Source organism: Panthera onca, chromosome E3, assembly GCF_046562875.1.
Source record: "Panthera onca isolate mPanOnc1 chromosome E3, mPanOnc1 haplotype 2, whole genome shotgun sequence".
NCBI lineage: Eukaryota > Metazoa > Chordata > Mammalia > Carnivora > Felidae > Panthera > Panthera onca.
This window is the reverse complement of record NC_138354.1, coordinates 9,430,507-9,457,377: the sequence shown is the minus strand read 5'-3', so window position 1 is coordinate 9,457,377 and position 26,871 is coordinate 9,430,507. Positions and strand designations below refer to the sequence as shown.

General features: G+C 53.8%; 1 protein-coding gene across 2 annotated transcripts in view; it reads left to right on the top strand.

Moving 5' to 3' along the window:
• The window catches only part of POR (cytochrome p450 oxidoreductase), a 64,041-nt gene that overhangs the window by 27,416 nt on the left and 9,754 nt on the right, over nucleotides 1-26,871 (top strand). Inside the window, exons 1-3 of one of the 2 annotated variants that reach the window (XM_060649224.3) lie at nucleotides 2,220-2,375; nucleotides 6,962-7,152; nucleotides 25,258-25,306. In XM_060649224.3, the coding sequence (XP_060505207.1) occupies nucleotides 2,235-2,375; nucleotides 6,962-7,152; nucleotides 25,258-25,306 (381 nt within the window). In that variant the 5' untranslated portion in view covers nucleotides 2,220-2,234. Of the gene's footprint in view, nucleotides 1-2,219; nucleotides 2,376-6,961; nucleotides 7,153-25,257; nucleotides 25,307-26,871 lie in introns of those variants that run through there. The other variant, XM_060649225.3, reaches the window with a different exon arrangement.

The window sequence follows — 26,871 nt, the reverse complement described above, 5'->3', positions numbered from 1 at the left end:
GCGCCCCGCCCTGTGCTAACTTTTAATGGTGTTACTAAGTATCCCCACCAAATGCCCTGGAGTATTTGCCAAGAGTGTAGGAGAGCTGTGAACTTGGAGTTCAGGCCAGGTGGCCGTGGCCCCAGAGGAGGTGGTAGGAGCAAGCCGGTGTGGTCCCCTATGGCAGCTTCAGTCCCAGTGGTCTGCTCCTCTAGGCTTTGTCAGCTCAATTTGTGCTGAGTAATGCTGGCTGTCTTGCTTCCTTCTTGCCAAGTCATGCTCTGACACATCCAGTTCTCCTGGCTTCCTTCCTCTTTTACATCATTGCATCAGATACAGGCCCAGTCATGTGTCTCCAGATCACACCCACAAGTCCCATTTTGTGTGTGTGTGGGGGGGGGGGGGTCATCAGCTGGGGGCATTTAGGGCGTGCTGTGGAATGTTGGCCTGAGCACTTTCCAGATCAGGATGCCTTGGTCAAGGCCTCGTGATTGTACTGACATGGTGGGTGGAGGCACCATTGTCCAGGTTCCTACCAATGGGCATAGGTGTAATCATGCCACACCCCTGCCCGGTTATCCCTGGCTGCCCAGGGCCCAAAGACCCCAGACACATATAGAGGGCTCCTGGCCCCTTTGCACACTGGTCTCGGCCTATTTCCAAAAGCTTGTCTCTTTCTGACCACCTGTGCACCCACACATACAAACACATCCCATCGTAGCACACTTGAGTCGCTCCGGATTCTGTAGTTACTGCTCTTCTACGGTTCGAGCCTTGGTATGCACTTCCCCTGTCTAAACCCTCTTATCTTCCTTATCTGGCTGCTGGGCCTGGGTCATTTTTTCATGATGCTAGTCCCTGGGTGTCCCTTCTTTGATTGTCTCAGATGATCTTACCTTCACCTTCCTCAGAGCTCAATTTATTCCCCCATGGCGTTGTACCGGCTGGGACATGCTTATGAATGACAGCAATGAGTTGGCGCCTTCCATCCCCCAACCCTCATGGTGGCAGAGAAGATCCGATGAAAGAGAGCATATAAATAAGACTCAGAGTGTAACAACGCTATTCCCAGAATGCCCAGGACACAATCACAAATCACTCCCGTACTGAACACTAGGAAAATTTCAACTTGAATGAGAAAAAAACAACTGATCAAAGTGACATCGATGTTGGAGTCCTACAAGATATAAAGGAGAGCCAGACAATCATCTTAGAACTGAAAAATACCATGGCGAGAGCTCCATGGATGGTGCCATAGTAGAATGGTGAAGACAGGGGAACTTGAAGGTAGAGTGCTTGATGGAATTATCTAGTCAGCGGGGAGCAACGGAGAGACATGAGGCGGAAAAAAGTGAATGGAGCCTCAGGGACTTGGAGGACCCGTCACAAAACACGTTTACATCATCATCATCCTGGCAGTAGAGAAAGGGGGGTGGGGAGCTGGAAAGATAGTCAAAGAAATAATGGCTGGAAGTCCTCAAACCTACAGATTCAAGAAACCAAGTGAACCCTAAAAATGGTAACTCCAGAGAAATCCACACCGGCCGTGTCTCGGTTTGCAGGATCAACTTGGTGGGCAAGTTGCTAGAGAGGAATCTGCTGCTTTCTTGAGCCCTGCTTTTTAGAGGCCGCCTTGGGGAGGGCCCTTCCCCTGAGCACCCCCCCCCCCCCCATCTCTGGAGGATAAGCTATTAGGCGGGAGCAGGCTTGGCTCCCTTGAGGGTTTTTCCTCACCTTTTTTTTTTTTTAAGTTTATTTATTTGAGAGAGAGAGAGAGCGCAAGTGGAGGAGAGGCAGAGAGAGGAGAGAGAATCCCAAGCAGGCTCCACAGTGTCGGTGCAGAACCCGACACAGGGCTAGAACTCTTGAGATCGTGAGATCATGACCTGAGCCAGAGTCGGACGTGTAACCACCTGAGCCACCCAGGAGCCCCGGTCTCCCCTCATCTTGAAACCACTACTCATTGGCAGAGATTTGTGAACTTGAGCAGATGCTATTCCCACCGCAGCTGAGGGTGGACGCCGTAAGGTGCCGGTGACTGCCGCTGGGTGATGTGCACGCCTGAGGGACAAACTAAATCGCTTGCTCAGGCTTCTTCCCTCCTCGTTGCTGCTTTAGGAGACCGGCTCACCCCGGTGTCGGTGCCGGGTTGCTCAATCAGTCTTGTTTACTGACCAGAAATTGCATACAGTAAACGCAAAGCCGTAAGTACTTCCTTGAGGATGATTTTACGCTGCGGTGTTGTGAAGAGTCAGATGGAGAAAGGGCCCTTCTGCCTCGTTTGCCTTTTCAGACGTGCCAGGACGAGTCACCCTTGGCCTGCGGCATCACCTGTTGAAATTCAGGAGGAATGGTTTCTCTCGTATCTGTCTGCCTACCTACATATGTCCTTTTCTGTATGTAATTGTCTTCTTTTTTTTTTAACGTTTATTTATTTTTGAGAGAGACAGACAGACAGACAGACAGTGTAACTGGGGTTGAAGCAGAGAGAGAGGGAGACACAGAATCCGAAGCAGGCTCCAGGCTCCGAGCTGCCAGCACAGAGCCTGACAGCGGGCCTCGAACTCCAGAGCCGCAAGACCATGACCTGAGCCGAAGTTGGACGCCCAACCGACCGAGCCACCCAGGCGGCCCGTGTAATGTTCTTTTATGATAAAAACAAAAGCTCTATGTACAGACCTAACTTGTAGTAAAAGATCAGATCTGATGTGCCCTTTTTTCCGTGCCCAATTTTCCAGAGGAGAACATTCAAGCCGCAGCCCTGTGGCCGAGAGCCTGCTCCGGTTAAGAAGTTGCTCTGTTTTCTCATGTACATTTTCCTTTTTGGTTTTGTTTTTTTGTTTCTGCTGCGGACAAGTGTTGCCTTTGACCCCAAGAGCTCTGCACTTCCCAGCGTTCCTCCATTTCACTAAATGTGGAAAGAAGAAACGGCCTACGGATTAGAGACTGTTCCAGGGCAGAAAGAGTGCACAGGGCTCCCAGAGTCTCCTTGGAGGGTCTCTGACGGACTGTCCTGCAGTCAGTCACCCTGCCATACTTGAAGTGGGGAACATTCTTGTAAAGCAGGACGTCCAAGATTTTCTCATCACAATCTTTCAGCCATCAGAGGAGAGTGGTTTTATACCAGATCGTGTGGAGGTGGCTCAGGGCACACTCCCAGAGGCACCTAATCTACCAGCGCGGTGCAAGTGACATCTGTCAAACTCTGTGTGAAGTATACCAGCTTGGGTTGCTAGTTTTGAACCTTAGCTCACGCTGCCTTTCTTTGGCCGACTTGTGTCTTTGCCAGGCTGGGTTTTCAGGGGCTGTTTGGACCTGACTGCTTCATAAACAAAGTAGCCACGGGCCTGGGGAGACCGTGGAAATTTTACTAAGCTACCAGGGGCTCCGTGAGCAGAGAAAGTTTGGGAACCTCTGTCCTAGCAGATCACCACTTGGGCACACCGCCAACACCAGATGCCTTTTAAATCTGCTTGTTATGTATTATCGGTTCATGCAAATTTTATATTTCACGTGTCATAATATATTCACTGACACCTTCCATCCATTCCACGGGTAGTTATTCTGCATTAGATTGTGTGCCAGGCACTGTGCCAGGAAAGTATGACCCTGGCACAGTGCTTGGGAGTGACAGTCGAGCTGAGATTGTCAGGAAGCAACTGGAGGAAAAGCGTCTCAGGCATGTGTAAAGGCACTGGGGCAGGGGTGCAGAGACTTAGGCTGGGGATATAGGTGGGTGTCTTGTGTGTGTGCTTCAGTGTGAAAACAGTGACTCGGTGTGAAAATAATGGTTTAGCAGCTGTTCATGGCTTCAGCCCCAGTCACACTGCTGCTGTCCTCGAATGGGAAGCATAGGGGTAAAGGGCTTTCCTCTCAGCGTGGCTTCCTTCTTGCCAGTCTGCCAGTCCTTCCTTTCCACTCTGTGCCAGATACAGAGGTACTTCCAATACTATTCCTCGTTCGGGAGCTCACAGCAGAGCAGGGGAAAGGCTCGTGTCTCTTAGGTCATCCTGCCTAGATGGGTCCTGAACACAGCCCTCCCCTGGGAAGCTGGGGCCCCTTTCTTGGTTTCAGCAGTCCTTGTGAGAAGACTTGTGGGAAGTCCTTCACTTCCCCAGAGTAGAAGGAGGCCTCGGATAAAATGATCATGATCTCCGGGTCTTTTCTACTGCTCCTCTGCCGCTCTTGTCTGAAGTTTTACACCTTGCAGTCAAAGCTGCTCTCAGTGCTTTTGAGACCCCTGAGTGCTGGCCTTGTCCCCCGTCCCGGTCAGGCCTCAGGGCCTGAGCCCCACCCTGGCTTGCTGCAGGGAGTCAGCATCCCGGCGGGCAGTGCCTGGTCGTCTCCCTGGGGTGCAAGAATGTATGGGGTTCTTCCTCTGAACTTGAGGGGAGTGGCCCGGATGCCGAAGGAGGCAGTATGGTCAGGTATCAGAGCCAGAGGGAAGGAAAGTGCACGTAGCCTCACAAACTGAGGTAATGATGTGTTATCTGTGTGATGCTTTGCAGATTATAAAGCCACCCGGTAATCTGTATGTCAGGCTGTGAACAAAATGAAGTCCTGCTCTTGTGGGCTGACCCTGCAGTCAGTGGAAGGAACGTATAACATAATGCCAGGTAGTGATCGGTGCTGAGAAGGGAGTATGGGGAGGGAGAACGACCAGAAACTATACTGAGGCAGAGTCTCTCTGAGATGGTGACATCTGAGCAGAGATCTGAACGAAGTGAGGGAGAGAACCCTACAGATAACTAGAGGAATGGAGTCCAGGCAGCAGCATTAACGTGTGCAAAGGCCCTGAGGCAGGAGCAGACCTGGAGGCTTGAGGGGTAGCAGGGAGGCCAGTGTGACTGGTGAGGAGAGGTGAGAGCGGTAAGAAAGGTGGAGGGGGCAGAGCTTTTAGATTTTGTGCTCAGTAGGACATGAAGCCATTTGAGGATTTGGGTTAGGGAGGTGACATGATCTGGCTTACTTTTTAAAAGGCTCTCTCTGGCTTCTGTATGGAGCAGGCCCCTTAGAGGTCTGTGGCAGTGGCCTGGGCAGCTGGAACCAAATGTGGGACTGTGAATCCACTGCCCTCCGGCACACCATCCCTGCGGGAGCCCCCTGCAGAATGAGCTTTCTAGATGGCGTGGGCAGCTCACATAGGTGTCAGGAAACGATCATTGGTCATTTTCCTTCATGGCCAGGAGTCTCCCCGCAGTAAGGGGGGCTGGGTGACCTGAGTCAGGGGGAGAAAAGGCCATGGGACAGGGAGCTGACGTTTGCTGTTCTGTGAGCCGGTGGGGGACAGGGGGGCTTTCCTGTGTCAGCCGGGCTCCGAGGGTCTGCACGGCATGACCCTGTGGGACAGATCCTCTCCCTCCATGGTTCTGTGAGAGCTTGGCAGACAGAAGACTTGTGGGTGTGCCAGACCACACTGGCAGGGTTGGCCAGGAGAATGTGCAGAACGAACATTGAATAAATCTTCAACGTGCATGAGTTCATCCTTGAATATGAAATATATCAAATATGATTATCGCGGGAACTGAGTCATTAGAAAAGCACCTCAGATGAACGAGAAAGCAGACAGCTGAGCCCAAGAGTCTGCTCTGAGTGGCCCGTGCCCGACAGGCCCCAGAAGGGCAGAGCTGGTGCTGGGGCCCTCGGATGCCAGAGCGGCTGCGGGGGCCAACCCTGGAGTTTCCCAGCGGCCGGGACAGCGAGCGGAAGGCAGATGTGAGGCAATCTCGTGTGCCTGAGCTGCCGAGATGTGACGAAGGCTTTCCCCGCTGAGGCTGGGAAGCCTGGTAGTGGTGAGAGCTGCCCACTTGGTTAACAGCGGCAATTGCTAAATCGAGTGACGAGGTTGCAGAGGTGAGCTCAGCCTCGATAAGTGGCAGAAGCGTCCTGCCGGGCTTTCAGGTTCCCCGCATTGCCCTTTGTGGACTCGGACCTGCCTCTCTGCCGGGTTTCAGTGGTGGCAGGACCAGGGGGGGCATCTTTCCAGGGAACAAATGAGGTTGGTGTGCTGAGGGTCCCTGGGACCACTGTCAGGCTCCGTGATTCGCCAGGACTCGCAGAGCTCAGAAAAGCTCTCTCACCCCCTGTTGCAGTTTATTATGGTAGAAGGATATTATGGCACAGACAGAAACCAGCAAAGGAGAAGGCTCCATAGGCTGAGTCCGGCAGAAACCAGGCACGAGCTTCCAGTTGGCCTTGCCCGCTGGAGTCAGCAGCCAGGGCTTAACACTCCCAGCAACGACACGTGGCGACACGTATAAAGTGTTACCAACCAGGGGAGCTCATCGGCGCCTTCATGTGTGGGGTTTGTATGGGAGTCAGCCTAGCAGGCGTGGAGTGCCGCATCGCTAACCTCATCTACCCTGTCTCCCACATCCCGGACGTCAAACCCAGACGATGCGATCCAGAACCCCAGCCATTCATCCTGAATGGCATGGTTAACGTAAACCATCTGAGCCTGGCCCAGTGTCTCAGTAAACCATCTGTAAGGCCCACGCTCATCAGGCGGCGTCTTCCCAGGGCTCAGAAGTGATTTCCCAGCAGCCGTCCAAGGGCCAGCCCTGGAGGCCTTTGGAATGTACAGGGTTTAGGGCCACCCAGGCCTGTTACACAGTTGGGGAAAAGATTTGCCCCGAAATGGTCCCTGTTCTCATGTGGAACCAAGCCCATGTGGGGCTGGAGGAGGCTCGGTGTCCCTGAGAGCCTGTGGCTTCTGTTCTCTATTTGCAGGGGGCCCAGTCCCAGCTCCATCTGTAGGACGTCCTTGGACTCCACAGGGCCATTTAATATTTTAGTTTCCACCCAAGGCTGCACCTGTGTCTTGGAGGGGCCAGCAGCTCCTGCCCCGGTGCCTTGCCTGCTGCTGCAGCCCTTGGGGCCCTGAGACCCAGGCTGAAGCTTTGAGGGGTGGGGGTGCGCCCCCGTGGGCCTCAGGCAGACCCCACTTCTCCCTGCTCATACGTGTCCCTTTCTCTCCCTGCAGATTCCTCTCGCCATGGGGGATTCCAACGTGGATGCCAGCGCCACCGTGTCTGAGACAGTGGCTGAAGAAGTGTCTCTTTTCAGCATGACGGACATGATTCTGTTTTCACTCATCATGGGCCTCCTGACCTACTGGTTCCTCTTCAGAAAGAAAAAAGACGAAATCCCCGAGTTCACCAGAATTCAGCCAGTGTAAGTGACTGTGCTCCAGATCCCTCTCTGCGTTCCAGAGCCCGTCCATCAGTCCCAGCGGTGCCCTGTCCTCAGACCTCGGTCAGGAGAGAGCCAGGCGACAGAGGTGCAGGTGGCCTTGCAGCATTTGGGGCTCAATCGGGGACATCGCCTTATCGGTGGCCTGTGCCTCAGAGCTACCTTAGCCTAACCCCTCGTGTTTCCACAGCGCGTTAGAGTTTACGAGGTTCTTTTACGTCTGTCCGCTTGTTCGAATCTCTCGTTGGCACCTCACAGGGACCAGAGTACAAGGTGCCATTTCACAGGTAGATAAGCTGAGGTTCAGGGGCACTACAAGTACTGCCCGAGGTCATTAGCACAGGGCAGAGCTGCAGCCGGCACCCGGTTCATGTTTGACCCCAGGCCCGTGATCTTTCTGTCTGTGACAGTTTTGTGAACAGATGGGTTGTAGCGGAGCTGTTGGCAAAGGACCACGTCGGGAGGTGCAGCTCACTGTCTTTCCGTCCTGTGGCATCACTGACACGGACAGGGTTGCAGTTTGGTGCTGAAGCATTTTTACCACCTAACGCTTGCCAATTTCCCTTTTCAATTGAAGAGAGCAGCCTCAAGCTTAGAGCTTTGGGGGCGACAGCAGAGGAGGAAAACTGGTTTTCTCTTCTCCTCGAGACCCGCACTGAATAGTTCTGTGACCAGATGTATGGGGAGTTCTTGCACACCCTTGGGATGCCTCCAGGTGTGATACCGTCTGCCTGGAGTTAGCCTCGGGTCCTCCGGGTGGGGGTCCCGGTCCCACAAGACTGCCCCCAGCTTCAGACACGAGTCTCAAGTCCCAGCATCACCTGTACTTATCAGCTAGAAACCAGAGCTAGAAACCAGCCTCCTCAGGTTTGATTCATTGGCTGCTGTGGCTCACAGAGCTCAGGAAAGCAGTTTCCTTATTACAAGGTTACCAGTTTATTTTAAAGGATAGAAGACAGTAACAGCCAGGGGCGCCTAGGTGGCTCAGTTGGTTAAGCGTCCGACTCTGGCTCAGGTCATGGTCTCACGGTTCATGGGTTCAAGCTGCACGTCAGGCTTTATGGTGACATCTGTCCCTCCTCCAGCTCCTGCTCTGTCTCTCTCTCTCAAAAATAAACATTAAAGAAAGAAAGAAAGAAGTCCTTAACAGCCAGATGGAAGAGATGCAGAGGGCAAGGTATGGGGAAAGCTGCGGAGTTTTACACCCTCGGTGGGGGCGCCACCCTCCCAGCACCTCCAAGGAAGTGTTCAGCAGCCTGACACTTGAAGTTCTCCAAACCCTGTGCTCTTGGGTTTTAATGTAGGTGCAGATGCAACTGATTAAACCATCTGCCGCTGGGGGTTCATTCACCCACCAGTCCCCCCATCCCCGGAGGTCAGCAGCAGGCCTGGAAATTCACACCCTCTGACCACATGGTTGGTTCCCCCTGGCAACCATCCCCATCCTTCAGGGCTTTCCAGAAATTGCTTTATTCACATAAACTCCAGAGTGGCTGAAAGGGGCTGGTTATGAGGAAAGGAAGACACCTTTATTGTTTTTATCACTTAGGAAATGCCAAGGGTTTTAGGAGCTCTGTGCCAGAAACAGTACAAAACCCAAATTCGTATTTATTATAAGTCACAGTATCACACACAGTCTCCGGCTTGAGTTTACTAATGGCACTGTTTGTTTTTTAATGTTTTTTTTTTTTTTTCCCTAAGTTTATTTTGAGAGAGCATAAGCAGGGGAGGGACAGAGAGAAAAGGAGAGAATCCCAAGCAGCCTCCTCACTGTCAGCGCAGAGCCTGACATGGGGATCGATCTCATAAACCTGAGCCAAAACCAAGAGTCGGACCCTTAACCAACTAAGCTGCCCAGGTGCCCCCATATTCTTTTTACTTTACTGATGTTTTTCAACCTTCCAGAAAGCCTTCTTGTAAGAAGTTTAAGTACAAAGGTAAATTAGCTTAATGAAAATATTAAGAGTGCAGATGGTTGTTAGCTATAAAAACAGGACAGTGAAGGAGTGATATGGTGACGAAACCACTGTCCCCCCAAGACTGAGTTCCAAATCCTTCCTGCAATCAGGTCACTTCTTCACATTCGCTGTTGGCTATGTTCTACCCAAACTCCAACCCTGGACACCTGCAGGCAGCTTTGAGTGAGGCCCTGGGCGGAGGGAGCCCTGGGGCCCAGCCCTGCCCTTGGGGGCTCCCTGAGTCCTGCCGGGAGTGGGTCTCAGGGGCAGGCCGTGGTTTCACACACTCGGGGCCAGGATTCCCCAGGCTGGGCAGGCTGGGCGCTCGGGGTCACATCCCCTCCTAATTCCCTCTCCCAGTTTTGGTAACCATTGTCTCCCCTGGAAAAGTTACGGTCTTCAAGCATCACAGGAGATATTCAAAGGACTCAGTTCTTGTACCACTGACAGGACATTAGTTTCCTGTTTGCCGAAAGCTCAGCAGATATCCACTGAGGCCCCGCTCTGCCCCAGGTAGCCACAGATAAAATAGAGGAAGTCCCTGTGTTCGAGCTCACATCCTGGGTGAGGTCCTCCCTTCACCTTGCCTCAGTTTTCCCCTCTGGAGGGGAATGACCCCACCTCCTGGGGCTCGTGTGAGCCTTAAGTGAGGTGCTGGAGGTGACGGCACCTAGTACGTTCCTGGTGCTGGTGGCTGCTGAGTCTGTCAGAGTGTATTTCGTGTCAAGAAGACAAAGGTGGTGTTTACATTAACAAAACTGAGCCGTCAGGACGTTCAGAGGTACTTGTAGAAATGCTTTATGAAATGCTTTTGTGTGCATCGCCTAAGCATGGCCTCTGCGACAGCCCGGCACGCTGGGCAGGGCGTGGCTGGGAAGTCTCGGGGCCAGGCCAGGAGACACAGGCTCCAGGAACTCTGAGAAAGAGGGGGCAGGAGGGTGTGCTGAGGGAGGTGGTGTTGAGCAGGTCCTAGAAGGTGCTGCCACATCCCGAGGCTCAGAGGGCTTTGCCCGCAGAGGGCCAGCGGAAGGGACCGGCAGGCGAGCAGGAATCTGGCCTCTTGCATCCGGGGCTGGTCCAGCCAGGTGCCTTCCTGGGGTGGAAAGTATTTGGGGGGGTGGGGAATGTGGTACTCAAGATAAGGGATCAGTGTCCGGGTCCCAGTTTCCAGTGGCCCTGAGTTTCCTTGTCTGTAAAGCGGAGATGTCCCACCGCACTCCAAGAGAGGACGTGGGCGTGCCATAGGAGCACATGGAGCCACCGTCCTCCCCGTCACCTCTCCAGCCTCATGAGATGGACCTGAAATAAAAACAAAAGCCTAAAGTTTGTAGATTCTGTCTCTTTGCGGGGATGCTAAAACTGCCCTTCCCTCTTCGTAATCCTGAAGTTTCAGCCTTCCTGTTTCAGTGTCTGCTCGCTCCACAGGGCCTCTTGTCCCTCGATATACCATGTGGAAGCCTGCTGGGGCCGGGTCATGTGTACCCTCCGCAGGGGACCTCTTCATAGTGCAGGGGGTATGTTCTAGGGCCCAGACTTGGGTGACAAAGGTTCTAGTCCTGCCTCCATCACCTAGAAGGCACGTGAAGACGTTGGCCGTGACTTAATCTTTTTTATGTCTGTGCTCTGGAAACGATAAGCGTCCTTATCTCATGGGGCTGACACTGAAATGACATCATCAGTGAGCGCTTTGCCCAGGTCCTGGTGCTCTTGGTCATGGCCTTGCCCTTGAATGGCACGTATTATTGCTTTTATCCTTACTATTAATATCACATCCTGTCTCACAAGAGCCCTACAAGGAAGGCTTTATTACCCCACTTTGCCGATGAGGTAGCTGAGACGCAAGTAGCCGCGGAGTTTGCCCAAGTCACGTCACTTACAAGTCGCAGAGCCAGCTTATCAAGCCACACCTGCAGACTCCACAAGCCACACTTCCCCCTTCGCCACGCTGCCTGATTTCAGCAGGGCCTCTCGTGGACTGCGTGGGGGGTGGATGGAGGGTCGTCGGGAGGCAGGTGGTGGGGGGCACTACAGGACGTGGGCCCGAGAGAGATGGGGAGGCCAGGAAAGGGAGTCCCGGGGCTTGCACAGTGAGGGCACAGTTGATGGGACACGCGGGCCTGGCTGGGTGTGAAGAGTCTGCACCAGGCAACTGCTCAGAGCAGGTTTGGGAAACGGGGAGACAGGATGCCTCTGGGCGTAGGCAGAGCAAGGGAGCAGAGCAAAACCCAAAGTGTAGAGATTTGGACCCTTTGCAAGCAGCAGGGGATGGGGTGACTAGAGAAGAGAGGCCAGGCTGCTAGAAGGAAGATGCTGGCTTTTTCTCTTAGGCTTTTGTTTCTCATGTTAAGGCTGAGCATGAGCTGTGGGTAGCAGGGTGAGGCCACTCGCCACTCCTCTGTCTCTCTGGTCCCCGTGGCCGACGAGGGGAGGCGAGGAGCAAGAGACCAGGGAGGGTCAGAGGGAAGGTCAGTTCTGGAAGGACTGTTTTGTTTTGTTCGTCACCTTTTTGCTGCAGTGTATATAACACGCAAACAGAAGGACACGGGTCGTAGTGCACGGTTTGAAGGACGTGTGTAACCAAAATGGCCCCATGTTGTCTGTGTCACGGAGCATGCACTCTGAGGTTTACGTGGAGTTCTTTGGTCGCATTTGGTATTCCATTCTGTGAATAATCTGTGATTTATTCTTTCTGATGATGACGGACATTTCGACGGTTCCCGGTCGGGAGAACAGTTGCAAACAGTGCTACCGTGAACATTCTGGTAGGTGTGTTTTAGTCCCCATAAGGCCGTGTCTCTGTTCCGTGTGTGCTGTGACGTGGCACTGGCAGGTCACGGGCACGTCCCCTCCTCACGCTTACTTTTATCACCTTTTTTATCGTAGCCACTCAAACAGGCGTGCAGTAGCATCCCGTCGTGATTTGTGTTTCCCTGAAGACCTACGACCTTGTCTGTCATAATGTTTATTGGCCATTTAGATACCTTTGTGAACATCTGTTTGCTCAAGACTTTGCCCGTTTCTTCCACTGGGTTGGTGGCCCTGTTCATTTGCCAGGGTTCTTTATAGTCTAGATATGAGGCCTTTGTTAGATAAATGCACTGCAGATACGATCTCGCTTCTGTGACTTGCTCCTTACTCTCTTACTGGTGCCTTTTGATGAGCGGCACTCATCAATTACTTACACTTAGCCCAATTCCTCACTTACACTTAGCCCAATTGACTTACACTTAGCCCAATTCCTCAACCTTTTGGTTGACTTTAAACCTTGACGGTTGATGGTTCTGTGTCCAGTTTAAGAAATCGTAACTTATCCCATGGTCCTAAAAACCGTTCTCTTTATGTTTCCTTCTGAAAGCTTCCTTTGTGTAGCCTGTAAACTTAGACCTCCATGCAGCTGACGTTGACTTGGCTTTGGCAAGTTGTGTGTGGTGCTTCGAGGTTCATTTTTCCCCCGTCGGACATCCATCCACTGGACACAGCACGAGGTGTTATAAAGGCCATTCTCTTCCCACTGCCCTTCAGTGTCACTGGTGATATAAATCAGGTAACTGTCTGTATGCGGGTCAGTTTCTAGACTGTTCTGTCCTATGGATCTGTTTTCTGTTGCTTCATCGGGACCACACTGTTCCATTTTCTGTGATCCCATAGTCACTCTGGACTTGATAATCTGTAGGCCAAGTCCCCCAGCTTTGTTCTCTTCTAAGATTCTTTTGTCTTCTTCAGGCCCTTGACATTCCATGTAACTTTTAGACCAGAATGTCAATGTCCACCAAAACCAAAGCGGGGAGAAAACAAACCCTGCTGGGGTTTTAGTTGGTATTGGATCAAATCTATGAATTAATTGGCACTTTACAGTATTGAGCCTTTTATTTTTTTATTTTTTTAATATTTATTATTTTTGAGAGAGAGAGAGAGAGCGCACGCACATGTGCAAGTGGGGTAGGGGCAGAGCGAGGGGGACAGAGGATCCGAAGAGGGCTCTGTGCTGACAGCAGCAAACCTGATGTGGGACTCAAACTCACGAACCGTGAGATCATGACCTGAGCCAAAGTCGGACGCTCAAACAACTGAACCACCCAGGTGCCCTTCAGTATTGAACCTTTTAATCCACAAACATAGTTGTTTACCCCAGGGAGGTCTTCTGAGTTATATTAATAGCAATTAAAGGCTTGTTCAAGAGAGCAGCACGTTCTCTTAGTGATGGTGGTAATAATCCCGAAAGTGGCTCCTTGCCATCCACTCACACTTAGTCCTCAGCCTTCACTCAGCTTGTGCCTCTGGACAGAGCATTCCACGCTAGGGCAGCTCTTAGTCGCAGGGCGCCCGGGGTGTGATGGTTCCCACGGGAGTCTGAAGCTCCAGGACCCCCCCGGAGCCCCCACTTTGCTCGCACACGTAACACAGCGCCCTGCGTGGAGCACCCCTCTTGTCGCATGGCCATTTGTATTTCTGCCTGCCATGATGCAGAGACAGCGTCCCATTCCAGTCCGGGTCCACTGTTGGACTAGCACTAACATGTACCTGTGGCTGCCTCTTGGGCAAAGTGGCCCACGGGCTGACCTTGGCTTACACGGGAGTTTTACATTTTTTTATTTATTTTATTTCATTTATTTATTTTTTAATTAAAAAAAAATTTTTTTTTTTAATGTTTATTTTTGAGAGAAAGAGAACTGTGAGCGGGGTAGGGACAGAGAGAGAGGGAGACACAGAATCGGAAGCAGGCTCCAGAGGCCTGAGCCGCCCAGGCGCCCCAAGGGAGTTTTACATTTTTAAATTACGACATTATTTGAAATTAGAACGATGAAAAGGGTGGCACATCAAACCCAGACTTTCAGCTTCTCTTGAAAAAGAATCCGAGGCTCTGGCCCCACGGTGATGCCCGCCAGTGGTGGTAAAGCTGAGCAGGTGGCCAGCCCGGGCCGCTGGGCTCCTCCTCTGCTCTGCTGGAGGCAAGAAGCACCCAAGTGGCCTCCGCACATACCTCTGGCCTCACGTCTGGCGCCTGAGAGTGCCTTAAAGAAAAACAAAGCTTTTTATTGCGGAATGTTTCAAACAAACGCCAAAGGACAGAGCCCAGAAGATGTGAACACAGCCCCCCACCCACCGTGGAGGCTCGTTTCCTCCCGTCCCTGCTGCTCCTGGCTTATCTTAAAGCAGTCCTATTTCGTAATCAGTCATATGTGGATCCTGAATAAAGGAATGAGGATTTCTTAGCAAACTGGAAACACTTCATGTGAAATGTGAAAATAGTTCGGTCTTCTCCTCTCCTTTTTGAACACAACTCTGTGCCATTGTCCTCACACCCCTGAGAGCCAGCGGCAAGCTTCGGGACTCTCAGGCACCCAGGAGCGTTTGTTTGTCGTTCCCTGATTGACCGATCCGTATCTATTTTTTTCACACTTCTTCAAAAACTCAGGATCTAAACAAGATTGCAGCTGCACTGCCGTTGATAAATAAATCTTAAAAGTCTCCCTCCCTCGGAGGGCCAGGTATGTGGAGGTATAATTTATGTGCAGATGAGTCCTAACAGAGGTATGCGGTTGTGCAGCCAGTGTTACGATCAAGATCTAGAACACTGCACGTGTTAGGGTGGCCGGTGATGGTGGGCGGCAAAGAATTGCACAAAGAGTGGGGCAACAAGCAGGACAGAGTTTATTCACTTGCCAAGGGAGGACGGCCAGACATCAAGAGAGGTGTCACCCCCGGTCGGGCTGGACCTTGTAATCGTTTTTTGTTTTTTGTTTTAAGGATGTGATAAGGGTCACAGCTGTGCCCCGGGGGGAGGGGGGGGGAGGTTATGGGGAGGGGCTTGCTTCTTGGCCAGGCAGAACAGAAAGTGGCAGGGTTTTGGAGGGGGCTCATCTGGGATGCAGATTGTGGTTAGGCTAGAGGAGAATACATTTTGTAGTTGGGGTCTGTTTTCTGAGAATGTAGGGCACCTTGACCTAGAAAAACAGTTAGGGCCAAGTGCAGAACACCTGTGAGTTTTGTCTTTAAGTGTTGATTGGGGGGGGAGGGGGAGGGACTTTGAATAAATTCCTTTTACTCAAAATCCCTGTGACCCCCTCCCCCCACCCCGTGTCCCTTTGCAGTTAACACCCACCCACCCCCACCTCTAGTGACCATGATCTTATTTGTGTCCCTGTACTTTTGCCTTTTCCCAAATGTCATGTGAACGGAATTATGTGGCTACAGCCTTCGGGGCCTGGCTTCTCCTCAACATGACAGGAAGTCTCTCACTGAACAGGCTTCCCCTCCATCCCTGGTTTTTCCCTGCAGCGTTTTTGTTCCAGAACCAGATCGTTTGTTTCAGTTTCCCACAGTCTGGATTTTGCCCATTCCATCCCACTGGGGCTTGCTTCTGAAAAGCCACAGAGGAGCTCATTTTCCTATGTGATCTTTATCTGGGGGCTTGCTCTCGACAGAAGGGCCAGGAAATCCAGGAGCCGAGGCCGCCAACTTCGTTTCCATCCGCCTGCGTCTGGCGGGTGCCGACAGATGGAGAATGAGCCGGGCTTCGTCCGCATCCAGTTCAGGGTCACTCTTGCTAGAGAGACGTCCTTGGCTCTGCCGAAGGTGAAAATAGAAACACAGGAGTTGTGCAAAGAGGAGAGTGTGTAGGATAGGCTTCTGTGGACGCGGAGGGTGGGCAGTGCCTGAAGCCTCCCGCCATCGGGAAGTGGCGAGAAGAGGGGCTCTGGGGTATTCACGCCGCCCCCGCAAGCGCAGGCCTGGGTTTTCCACTGCCCCCCTGACCGTGAGCGGCTTCACTGCCTTTCCTTCCTCCCTGTCCCCTGATGAGACCGGAGTGGCTTTGCCATTCTGCCTTGTGCCTACAACTCCAAAGGTGGCCTGTCCGGGAAGGCGTGGACCTCTCGACCTCGCTGAGTAGCACCCGGTGCTCACTGCCCGTGGTTCCCTCTCTGTGCCAGGCACCAGGGCGCAGGGGTAAGCAGTGTCCTTGGGGGCTCTCGTGCATGTGGGAGAGAGGAGTGTTGCCAGAGGCGGTGGGAATGCAGAAGAGGGTCAGCCCTCCGTGGGTGGGCACGTCAGGATTGAGGTGCCCCCAAACTGAGTCTGGGAGGCTAAGTAGAAAGCTGGCGTTGGCATAGACAGGCGGACATCGGCGAGGGTCCGTGGCACAGACAGAGCAGGGCTCACAGAGCAGAGACGTGTGCAGAAGCCAGGGCTCCGCTGGCAATGGTGTGTCTGCCAGAGCCCAGGTAGAGGTCCCCGAGGGAGTTAGGTGTCATGAAGGGAGTCGAGGGTCGCTGACGGAATTGGGAATCATGAAGGAGTCGGGGGTCAGCAAGGGAGTTGGGGGTCACAGAGGCATTGGGGCTCGTGGAGGGGAATAAGGTTGATGGAGGGGGTCGGGTCATGGAGAGCATCAGGGTTACTAGTGGGTTGGGAGTCACAGTGGGGGTCAGGGGTCACGGAGCTGAGACAGGAGAGAAAAGGCTGGGGGTAAATGTTACAGGGCCTCGGGCCTTCCTCGGGGTGGGTTTTATCTGACACTAAAGGGGACCCAAGGGAAGGACTGAACCGGGGCAGAGTCCTGAGAGCAGCTGGAGTGGCTTGGAGGAAGGTCACCCAGTGGCACTGGCATTGACCGGCGGGCACTGGCAAGGGGCCTGAGGTTCCGAGGAGAACAGCGCACGCAGAGCAGAAGGTGTCAGCGCTGCGGAGAAAGGGTTCTGGGCTGGGGCTTTTGTAAAACAGGGCTCTCATCTCCATTTGCAAATGGCAAAGCCGATGGAGACAAGAGACAAGGCATCTGAGCAGAGGATGACTTCTCTCTGTCACTGTCACTGGCGAATAACCCTGAGCAGGGCCGTGGACCTCAGTATCTCTCTCGCTCTCCTGCACAAGAGCGCTGACCCTGCCCGCACCCAGTCTTCCAGAGGCACCGCCCCGGGGGTCTGTAGGGCTGGAAGGGAGAGGCCAGCATTCTGCCCTGCGGTGTTGGGAAGGCAGGCCACCTGGGCCACACACGGCAGGTGTGGAGGCCTGATGTGCGTGTTGGTAGATACGCGTTGAAGGCTGTATGGTAGGATGTGCCTGAAGGAAACGGCAGTCCCCTCGAGCCTCCGAACATGCCAAATGACAAGGGCCGAGGATCCCCGGGAGGGGCCGGGAAGTGTGCTCTCTGAGTGTGCCTGGTGACTCCTGTCAGCGGTGGTTGGCCCCACGGGGTGGGATGGGGGCACACAGTCTGCTCTGCTCATGGGCGCGGCCGTGCACTGCTGTGGCTCTGGGCTTCCACAGGCCCAGAGTTGGCTTCCCACTGTCCCCGGAGCCTCGCTGCCCTTGGCTGTGAAATCCAAGAGCCGATCTGGCAGGGTGAGGAAGATTAAATGAAATACAGTATAGAGTTCCTTGAATACTAACTGTCATACAGTAGGCACTCAATAAGTTATACTTCCCATTCCCTGCTTTGGCTTTGACTCATGACCTCCCACCTGCCAGAGGGCAGCCACTGCTGGTGGCAGTGTCCTCCTGGGGTGCCCCCTGCTGATCTGCCCTTGTTCACCTGCTGGTTCTTATTTAAGCTCCGGGGAATCACTTTGTATTCACAAAAGGTGGCTCTTGCACACCGTTTGCTTTCAGCCACAGCCCTGGCTGGCCTGCCTCGGCTCACCCCTCTCTGGTGGCAGGCTCCTTGCCCCTGGGGGTGGAGAACCGGCCACCACACCGGCCCCAGAAGGCAGCTTTCCCACAGCGGCTGCCTGGCTGCCTCGTGTGTCGCCAAGGGCAGGGGAGAGTCTCAGGAGAGATCTGTGCTGTAGAAAAGGACACTCGAGTCGGAGTTTTCCAAACTCCTCTGCGTGTTGCCGGGACTGGAAAGGAAATGAATCACCCCGGGGACATCTTGGTTCATCTTCATGCGAGTGACTCAGTGCTTTCATCCGCCCTCCCTTTCGTGCATCCCGCAGTTGACTTCTGAAGCTTGGATGGAGAGACTCCTGCTCCCAATTTGGGAGTAGAAAATTCTAATTGGACCCGCGTGGTCTCTGGGCTCCAAGCCCGACCCAGCTGCCATCTCCTCTGCTGGCTTTTTGTCCTGGGGGGCCACTGATGGGCTGCCCCCCGCCGCCGGGAGGAAATGTCTCCTTAGCGAATGTGGGGTCCACCTTGTGGGGGGCAGGCCTGCCCTCTGCATACATGCTGCTCCCAGGTGACCTGGGCCCCGCGTCTTGGGCTCTGCTGCCCATAGTTCTTTTGTGGGGAGGAAGACAGGAACCAGAACTAATTTAATATGATCCTGAGGCGCCCTGGCAGCGGGATCAATGCCGCTTCCTTTGTGGAGAGACAGCCCAGCCATAGCAACCTGCACAGCTGCCTTCTAGTGTCTAGAAGAGCTCTATTCAGCCTCAAGACTTCCCTTTTTTTTTTTTTTTTTAATTGGGAAAGGGGGAGGAAGTAGGGAGAAAGGACTCCGATATAAACAGTTACCAAGGAGACCCGAGTCGGGGTTGGAAAGGTTTTCTCCTTCCCTCGGTCCATACAGAAGGAGGAGGGGTGTACGCCCAAACGCAGGGCATCACGGGAGGTCTCAGGCTGGAGTCCCAAGTCCTGCCTGTGCCCGTGGGGACAGACGTAGGCAGAGGCTCAGCAGACACTTCGAGAGGGCTGGGGAGAACTTTTAGAGTCCCGGGCCAGTCTGCCGGCCCCGCCAGCACTGCGGAGAGATGGACAGAGCCCGACTTCCTAGCCGCGGGCTCCCTGCCTGTTTCCCGGAGACAGCCAGAAGCTGCCTCTTCCCTTAAGTCGGGGTCGGGAGAGAAACCATGGGGTGCACGTACTCCTCTCCGCGGGACGAGCCAACCTTGAGAAGGTCAGTTCCAGACGTGTCTCTGCTGCAGACCACGCTGATGCCCCTCGGGAGGGGGCCCCTTCCTGGACAGGGACGCCCCAGATGCATGAGGAGGGTGCCCTGTGGAGTTGACCAGCAGAGTTGGAGCAGTCCCCTGGGGGGCTCAGCAGGGCATAGGACCATCAGCCCCTTTGGTCCTGGCTTGCAGGCTGCATTTCCCCACTTCCAAAGGAAGGGATTTGGACTGGAAACCAGGAAGGCCCCGGTCACCGAGTCTTCCACCTGGGGAAGATCAGGTTCCACGTGCACATCCCAGGATGAAGCTGTCAGGTTGGGTTAGACCTTTTGAGGGCGCTCAGGTGTGGACCTGCACAGGCCAAGCAGGTGAATTCTGCCACCTTGAGCCTGGCATCAGGGCTTTGTGGGAAGCAGGGGGGGGGGGGGGCGGTGGTGGAAGGGTGGATTCTGCTGTTCCTCGAGGCCACGTGTGACCAGTAGGAAACTGTACCGTGTCATGTCGGGCCAATGACTGGAGGCAAGGGGTCTTCCTTAGTGTCCTCGGCTTTCCCTTCCCGCCATGGGGTGCGATCTGCCCCCGATCTCTGGAAGCCAGCCCTGGAGCCAAGGGGAAAAGATGGGAGCATTCCTCCTTTCCCAGGGGCTGAAGCACAGAGGTGCTAAGGCTTCTTTGGAGAACTTCCTCTAGGGGCAGGAGGGCTAGCCCATCTCTCCCCGCCTCGAACATTCTCAGCCAGACCTGGAGGGTCCCCCGGCTCCCGGAGCCGCCAGCCTGGCATTCCGGCCCCATGCGTCTGGGTCAGAGGCCACGCACCCCTGGGCCGCCAGAGCTGAGCTCCCCACTGGCTGCACGGGCCTCATCCAAGAGCCTGTCAGCTGCCCGGTTTCCGTGGCTTTCCCTTGGGATCTGTTTTCTGTCTGAGAATAGAGCCCAGCCCTTCTGGGAGGCCTTTCCCGGTTTCGGCAGATGCCCTGTGGGTGGACTGTCTGGTCCCCCCTTTTGGTCTTAGCACATGCCACTTTGTGCCACTGGGCGTTTTTGAAATTACAGAGTGACCCAGGTGGCTCTCTTCTAGGGAACACCCTCTTTATCCCTGAGAGTTAACCACACTCCCAATGCTGTACGAGGAACAGGGAGGGGACGTTGCAGAAGCCAAGATTCAATGTTTTCAGTAAGAGAAGTCCAAGGCCTTGCGATGCCACCACAGGCCCAGTTGGTGGCGGATCCAGGATTCAAACCGGAGCCTCCTCCCCTTCGGAGGGCTGGGCCCTTCCCTCCTCCATGATGGCCCTCGGAGCCTGTCTCTCCCCTAGCTGGTGGGAGGCCGTCGGAAGGCGGAGGCTGGCGCAGGCACTCAGGGCGGCAGGGCACCCCTCGTGTCTTCAAGCCCCCCTTCTTCAGATGTGGCTTCTATGGAAACCTCAGTCCTTGAGAAGAGACAAGAGTTTGCTTTTCTGCTGATGGCAGACCCTGACCCCTCCAACAGCCTCTCAGGCCTGACGCCCCAGAGGCCGCGCCCCGTGCCAGGCATGGTGCCCAGTGCCGAGGCCCCGACAGCTCCCCCCAGGCCTCAGATGGAGCGATGAGTCGCGAACATGGAGTCGAGGGCCTGAACCGAGGCCTGTGCCCTGTTGAAGGTGGTGACAAACAGGGTGCTCTGAAGAAGAAAGTGTATGTTGTGTCTTCAGAGATGGGGTACATAGGAGCTCGTGGGACAAAGTTAGAGAAAGGGCATTGTGGGCAGAGACGGAGGGCGACCCAGGGCAACGGTGAGCAGGAGGTCGGTGAGGCCCAGGGGATCTGCAGGGTGGAGACGCGCTCTGCATCAGAGGCCTCTGTGTTCCTCAGCCCTGCATCTCTGATGTCGTCTCTACTCGGGGCTTAGCCATTCCAATTGTCCTTATCGGACGGAACCTCCCAAATCTGTCCATATCCACGCACGTTTCTAAACCTAGAATGTAATTCTTATTTTCTTATTACAGAAGCACTACGTGTTCACTGTAGGAAGAACAGGGGTGAGGGGGTTAGGAGTAGACATCAGCCGTAGAAGGAAACAAAAGAGACTCCCGGGCGCTTAACACTGGGAGAGAACAATCCTTAACGTGCTCACGCGTGCCCTTTTTTTATTAAAACTGTTTATGCATTTAATTTTATTTCAGAGACCATGTGAGAGGGGCAGAGGGAGAAAGAAAATCTAAAGCAGACTCCACACTTAGCACGTAGCCTGACCCAGGGCTCGATCCCAGCACCCTGGGATCATGACCTGAGCTGAAATCAAGAGTCGGATGCTCAGCTGACTGAGCCACCCGGGCGTCCATCACATGTGCGCTTCTGTACCTTCCCTTCTAAACAAAACGGGGTCGTGTCGCCTGCATTATCCTATAACCTGCTTTTTTCCACTTAGTGAATCACGAACATCCTTCCACGCCCATAGAGGCAAGCCACGCTTCCCTGTTCAGTAGTGAACAGTGTCATATTGTGCTGCGTAACCTGTTCAGCTTGTCCCTGATTTTTAGACATTGGAGTTGCCCCCAGTTTTATAACTATAAAATGTATTAAAAAATTTTTTTTAATGTTTATATTTGAGACAGAGCGAGAGAGAGAGAGCACAGTGGGGTAGGGACAGAGAGGGAGACACAGAATCCGAAGCAGGCTCCAGGCTCTGAGTTGTCAGCAGAGAGCCCGACACAGGGCTTGAACCCGTGAACCGTGAGATCGTGAGCTGAGCCAAAGTTGGACGCTCAATGGACTGAGTCACCCAGGCGCCCCCAAGCCTCGCGCTTTTTAGGTGTCAACTAAATGCATTTAGTTTGTTCCACTTTTCAGTTGGGGAGAAATTCACACCTCTTAAACTTCATCTTTCTGACCATTTTTTAAAACGTACGATCAGTGGGTCTTGAACACCCACAGCACAGTATGAATGGAAATTGCATGTGGTTCTGTGCCTGCTCTTTTCTTAGAGTATCTAATCAAAAACGCTCACCTAGCTGGCTGATACGTAAGCATCAGTTTGGATTTGAGTTTGATTTATGTTGAAATGCAGGCAGTCTGTTTTCCTAGCTCAGAACTCAGACGGTGAGCCGCGGTGGGAGTCCCAACCCTGTGTGCCTTGCTGTATTCACCTGACGGGGTCCTGGGAGAGCATGCGTGTGAGCGCACAGGTGGGCACAGGTGGGCACAGGTGGCAAGCGCTCTGGTTTAGGCGGAGCGTAAACCGGAAGGGCAGGGAAGACGTGGCTGCTCGTGGCAGGGCAGGGACAGAAGTCGGACACGCGATCCGAGATGTCCAGACAGACACCAGATTCTTCTGGAGTATGGGTCGGAGTGGGGGGTGGGGGGGCCCGGCCTGAGGGCCTCCATTCTTGCTCTTGCCCTGGCCCTGCCGCCATTAGGGGTGGGCCTTCCCCAGGGGGTGCTGGGTGGGGTAACGGGGAGTCAGGGAGGGCCTGCTCGGGGTTGCTGGGCAGCTGGGCCATCTCCGGGTGGGAGGTCTGGGCAGCCGGCCCCCAGCTGCCTGTCGGGGCACCTCTGGGGTGGAGGGAAGAAGCTGGAGTGGCCAAGGCGGGCGCCAGGCCTTGCCGCCCCTGGGGCCCCACAGGTGATGTTATTTCCCTCTGGGGCCCTAAAAGTGGCTCTGGTCCTGGAGCTGCCAATGTAGTGAGAAACCCAGGGGAGTAAGCAAGTCTGTTATCTTTATGTCTGCAAAATCACGTGTCTAAGCAGCTTGGCAGAGGCGTCCTTAGAAGCAGCCTTCACTGAGGTCTTTCCACAGACTCCAGGCCTCTGGCCCCAGCAGATACCACGTTTATGCGGTTGTAGGTTGTGTACACGTGTGTGAGCACGCACGTGCGGGTGTGTGCTGACTCCGCTTTCGCTTTATTGCACTTTCCCGCGCGCAGGAAGCCACAGGATGTAGTGGAAAGAGCAAAGACCTTGGAGTCAGACCGCGAGTCAGGCCTCCGGCAGCCTTCCTGTAAAGTGGGCGGCGGGTCCCGCCGAGAGCCCGTGCTTGCCGGACTGCGTGCCGCGTGCTCGTTGTGCTTTTTCTTCGTTTGACATTTGGAGAAGCCTCCGAAGCGGTATTTGTTGGTCCCGTGTTCTGGCTGAGGTTCAAGTTCACTCAGCTGCAAAGTGGCAGGCTGGGAATCGCACGGCTCCAGAGCCGCTGCTCGGCCCTCCACCTCGTTGCCACCCCTGCCTCCCGGAGGGTCTTGGTTGCCGGAAAAAGTGGATTTTGGGAGCAAATTGTGTAAGCGCGAGTGTTCTTGAGATACAGTATCTGCAGAAAGGTACACACAGGGTGACCTCGCCACGTGAGCGGGGGTGGGTAACCACCACCCGGATCAAGGCACAGATTGTTCGAGCACCCCGGGCGCCCCTGCTGTCCCTCCGGGGTCCTGCCTCCTGTTCCTGCGTGGGGACTTTGCATAACAAAGTCGTACGGGTGCCTTCTCTTGCATCCGGCTCCTCGAACTCAGCATTACGCCCTGAGGCTCCCTCCTCCCCGTGTGTGTACCGATCGTTTGTGGGTTTTCACTGCTGCGGTGGAGAATATTCCATTGTGTAAATGTGCCACTGTTTGTTTGTCCTCCTGCGGATGGACATCATTAGGGTTGTTTCCAGTTTGGCACCCGCGTGTCTAACGCTGCTGGAACCTTCTATGCACAGCTTTTGGTGCACAGGCACCAATGTGCTCTGCCTGCTGTCTACCAGGGACTGAACTGCCAGGTTGTAGGTTTAAGGAGATACTGCCGAACGGTGTTCCAGGGCAGCTGGGCCGTGCTGTGCTCCCCGCCAGAGCTCTGCCTGCGTGTGATGCGCTCAGTCTCTCCCGTGGTAGCCATTCTGGTGCGTGTGCAGAGCTCACTGGGGTTTTGTTTTCCGTTTCTCTGGTTACTACTAACGTCCAGCACCTTCCCATATGTCCTTTGGCCATTTAGAGACTGTCTTTAAGAAAGCGCCTGTTCAAGGGGCGCCTGGCTGGCTCAGTTGGAATAACACATGACTTTCAATCTCGGGGTTGTGGGTTCGAGCCCCACACTGGGTGTAGAGATTACTTAAAATCTTAAAAAAGATAAATAAAAAGGAAAGTGCTTGTTCAAGTCTTTTCACAGTTTTTCCGTTGGATTATTCATCTTTCCCTAATTGATGTGTAGGGATTCCTGAGATTCTCAGCTCAAGTCCTTTGTCAGATAGACATAAGTTGCAAACATCTTGTCCCATGCTGTGGCTTGCCTTTCATTTCCTTAATCGTGTCGTGGGTTTTTTTCATTTTTATTTTTTTAGTGTTTGTTCATATTTGAGAGAGAGAGAGCGGAGGAGGGGCAGAGAGAGAGAGGAAGACACAGAATCCAAAGCAGGCTCTGGGCTCTGAGCCATCAGCACAGAGCCTGACGTGGGGCTCAAACTCACGGATTGTGAGATCATGACCTGAGCCAAAGTCGGACACTTAACCGACTGAGCCACCCAGGCGCCCCGTTACTCATTTTGTTTTGAATGGAGACAGCCATATTTTAGACGGGCTGTATTTCACACAATCTAAAGATTTGCCGTTCAGAGAAAGGTATGTTTTTGCACCTTGCTGGTGTAGGCCTGAGAGTCCCTGGCACGGCTCACTGGGCATCTTTACCTGGCCCTGCAGGCCTGGGGCAGGGAGAGAGAAGGGACAGGATAGGAAATGGGAGGGAGTGGGCACGAGGCCAGCAGCAGGGAGTGGAGAGTAGACGGGCTCCTCTCTGGAGAGGACGAGGTCCGGGGCTCTAGAAGGTGCCGTGGTCACAGAGGAGGGAACAGGTAATGTGGCCCAGTGTGGGGGACGGAAAGGGGGTTCAGGGGTGGAGCAGGGGTCTGTCAGCAGAGGAAGTGGCTGGAGGCCGCGGTGGGACAGAATGCTGAGGGCCATCACGAGGGAGTGGCATATAAATCGGTGCATCCGAGTGTAGAGCAGAATGTCAGGCGAGGCTGGGACAGCTTCTGAAGGGACTTGCCTGCCCCGGTCTGTGGCCCTGGGAGCCTGTGGGGATCAGAGGGGTGACCGGGCCATCGGAACTGTTGGCTGGATGGCGCGGGATGGGAGTCAAGCCCTCCACCCTCGTTCTCCTCTGTCTGGGGCCGCAGGTCCTGGCTCTGAAGGTGGTGGTGTCTCCAGAGGCTTCGGGCCTGCCGTAGAGGACACGGGGAGGCCCCGCCCAGGGTCCTGTCCCCCAGCTGGAGGCACGGCTCGGGCCGGAGCTGGGGCTCCCCTCCGTGCTGCCACATGTGCCCCCTGCCCATCGGCTACTTCTGTTTTTCAGGACCCCCTCTGTCAAAGACAGCAGCTTTGTGGAAAAGATGAAGAAGACGGTGAGTTTTCTGTGTGTCTGTGCTCTTGGCGGGGGGTCGCGGCCCTGGCAGCCGGGGGAGGGAGGTCCAGCAGAAGGCCAGCTTCCCTGGAGCGGAGGGAGGAGCGGGCTAGAACATTCTCATCTAACCAAAGCGTCAAAGGTGCTCTGCTTTCCTGGGACACCTTACCCTCCGATGTTTACCTGGTGAACAAACCAGACTGTAAGGGTCTCCCCTCACTCTGACTCTGGGGACTGTCCCTCGTCCTCCCTCCCGGTCCAGGCTCTGCCCACGAGCAGACGGAAACCTCACATAGCTGTGGCCGGAGCACAGCTACAGCCTGATCCGGTTTTGTTACATGTTACGAGAAAGTACCTCACGCGCATGGTCGGAATCCCAAACTATTCAGGGGAAAGCCTCTCTCCTGCCACTCATCATCGTTGTTAGTATTTCATGGATCTTTCTAGAGCTTCTTGATGCACACGCAGGGGGGAAAAACCCAGATTCTCATTTTACATCTTTTTAAAACACAAAACGTGGCCTATTACGTACACGGTTATAAACCATGCTTTCTTTTTTTTTTTTTTTTTTTTTTTTTTTTTTTTGGCTGATCTATGTTGGCGTTTCTTCCCTAGCGATTCAGAGACCCCGCCCTCGTTCCTTACTGTAGCTGCGTAGTGATTTCATCATGTGACCGTGAATCCTAGAATTTGTTTGGACACTGCCCTGCCAGTGGGCACTCGGACCGTTCCTAACTTTCACCTCTTACAAACGATGCTGCTCTGACTCTAGGCCAATTTCCACATCTGCTAATACGATAAAATCCCAGAAGTAGAATCGTTGGACCCAGAGGTGTGTGCATTTGTAGTGTGATAGAAGCTGCCAGATTGTCCCTCCCCCGACCCCGGCTCACACCAGGGCACTCTCGTTAGCCGTGTGTGAGAAAACCCGTTGCCCCAAAGCCTTGCCAGTAGAGCGTATGTAAGTCGGGGGGGGGGGGGGGAGTGCCAGTTTTCTAGGTTAAAAGCAGGTATCCCTGTGCACTTCTAATTTGCATTTTCCTTATGAATGCATTTCAGCAGATTTTTGTAGCTGATGATGGCATTTCTTTCTTTATGGATTCTCTGTTCAAATCTTTTTTGTTTTAAGTTTATTTATTTTAGAGAGAGAGCAAGAGCAGGGGAGGGGCCGAGAGAATCCCAAGCAGGCTCCACAATGTCAACGCAGAGCCCAACTTGGGGTTCGATCTCACAAACCGTGAGATCATGACCATATCCAAGCGTCAGATGCTTCACTGACTGAGCCACCCAGGCGCCCCCTCTCTGGTCAACTCTTTTGCCCACTTTTCTGTTGGGATTGAGCCTTCTCGAGGAATTCCTTAACATTATTAGGGAGATTAACCCCTTGTTTGTGACACGAGTTAAAGATATTTTCCCCAGTTAGTAGTTTGTGTTTTCACCTGGCATTGTGTGTGTGTGTGTGTGTGTGTGTGTGTGTGTGTGTGTGTACAAGTTACACAGTGCACTTTATTGTTCTTCCTGTGACTCCTGGACTTGGAGTCATTGACTCTAAGGAGATGAAAGAAT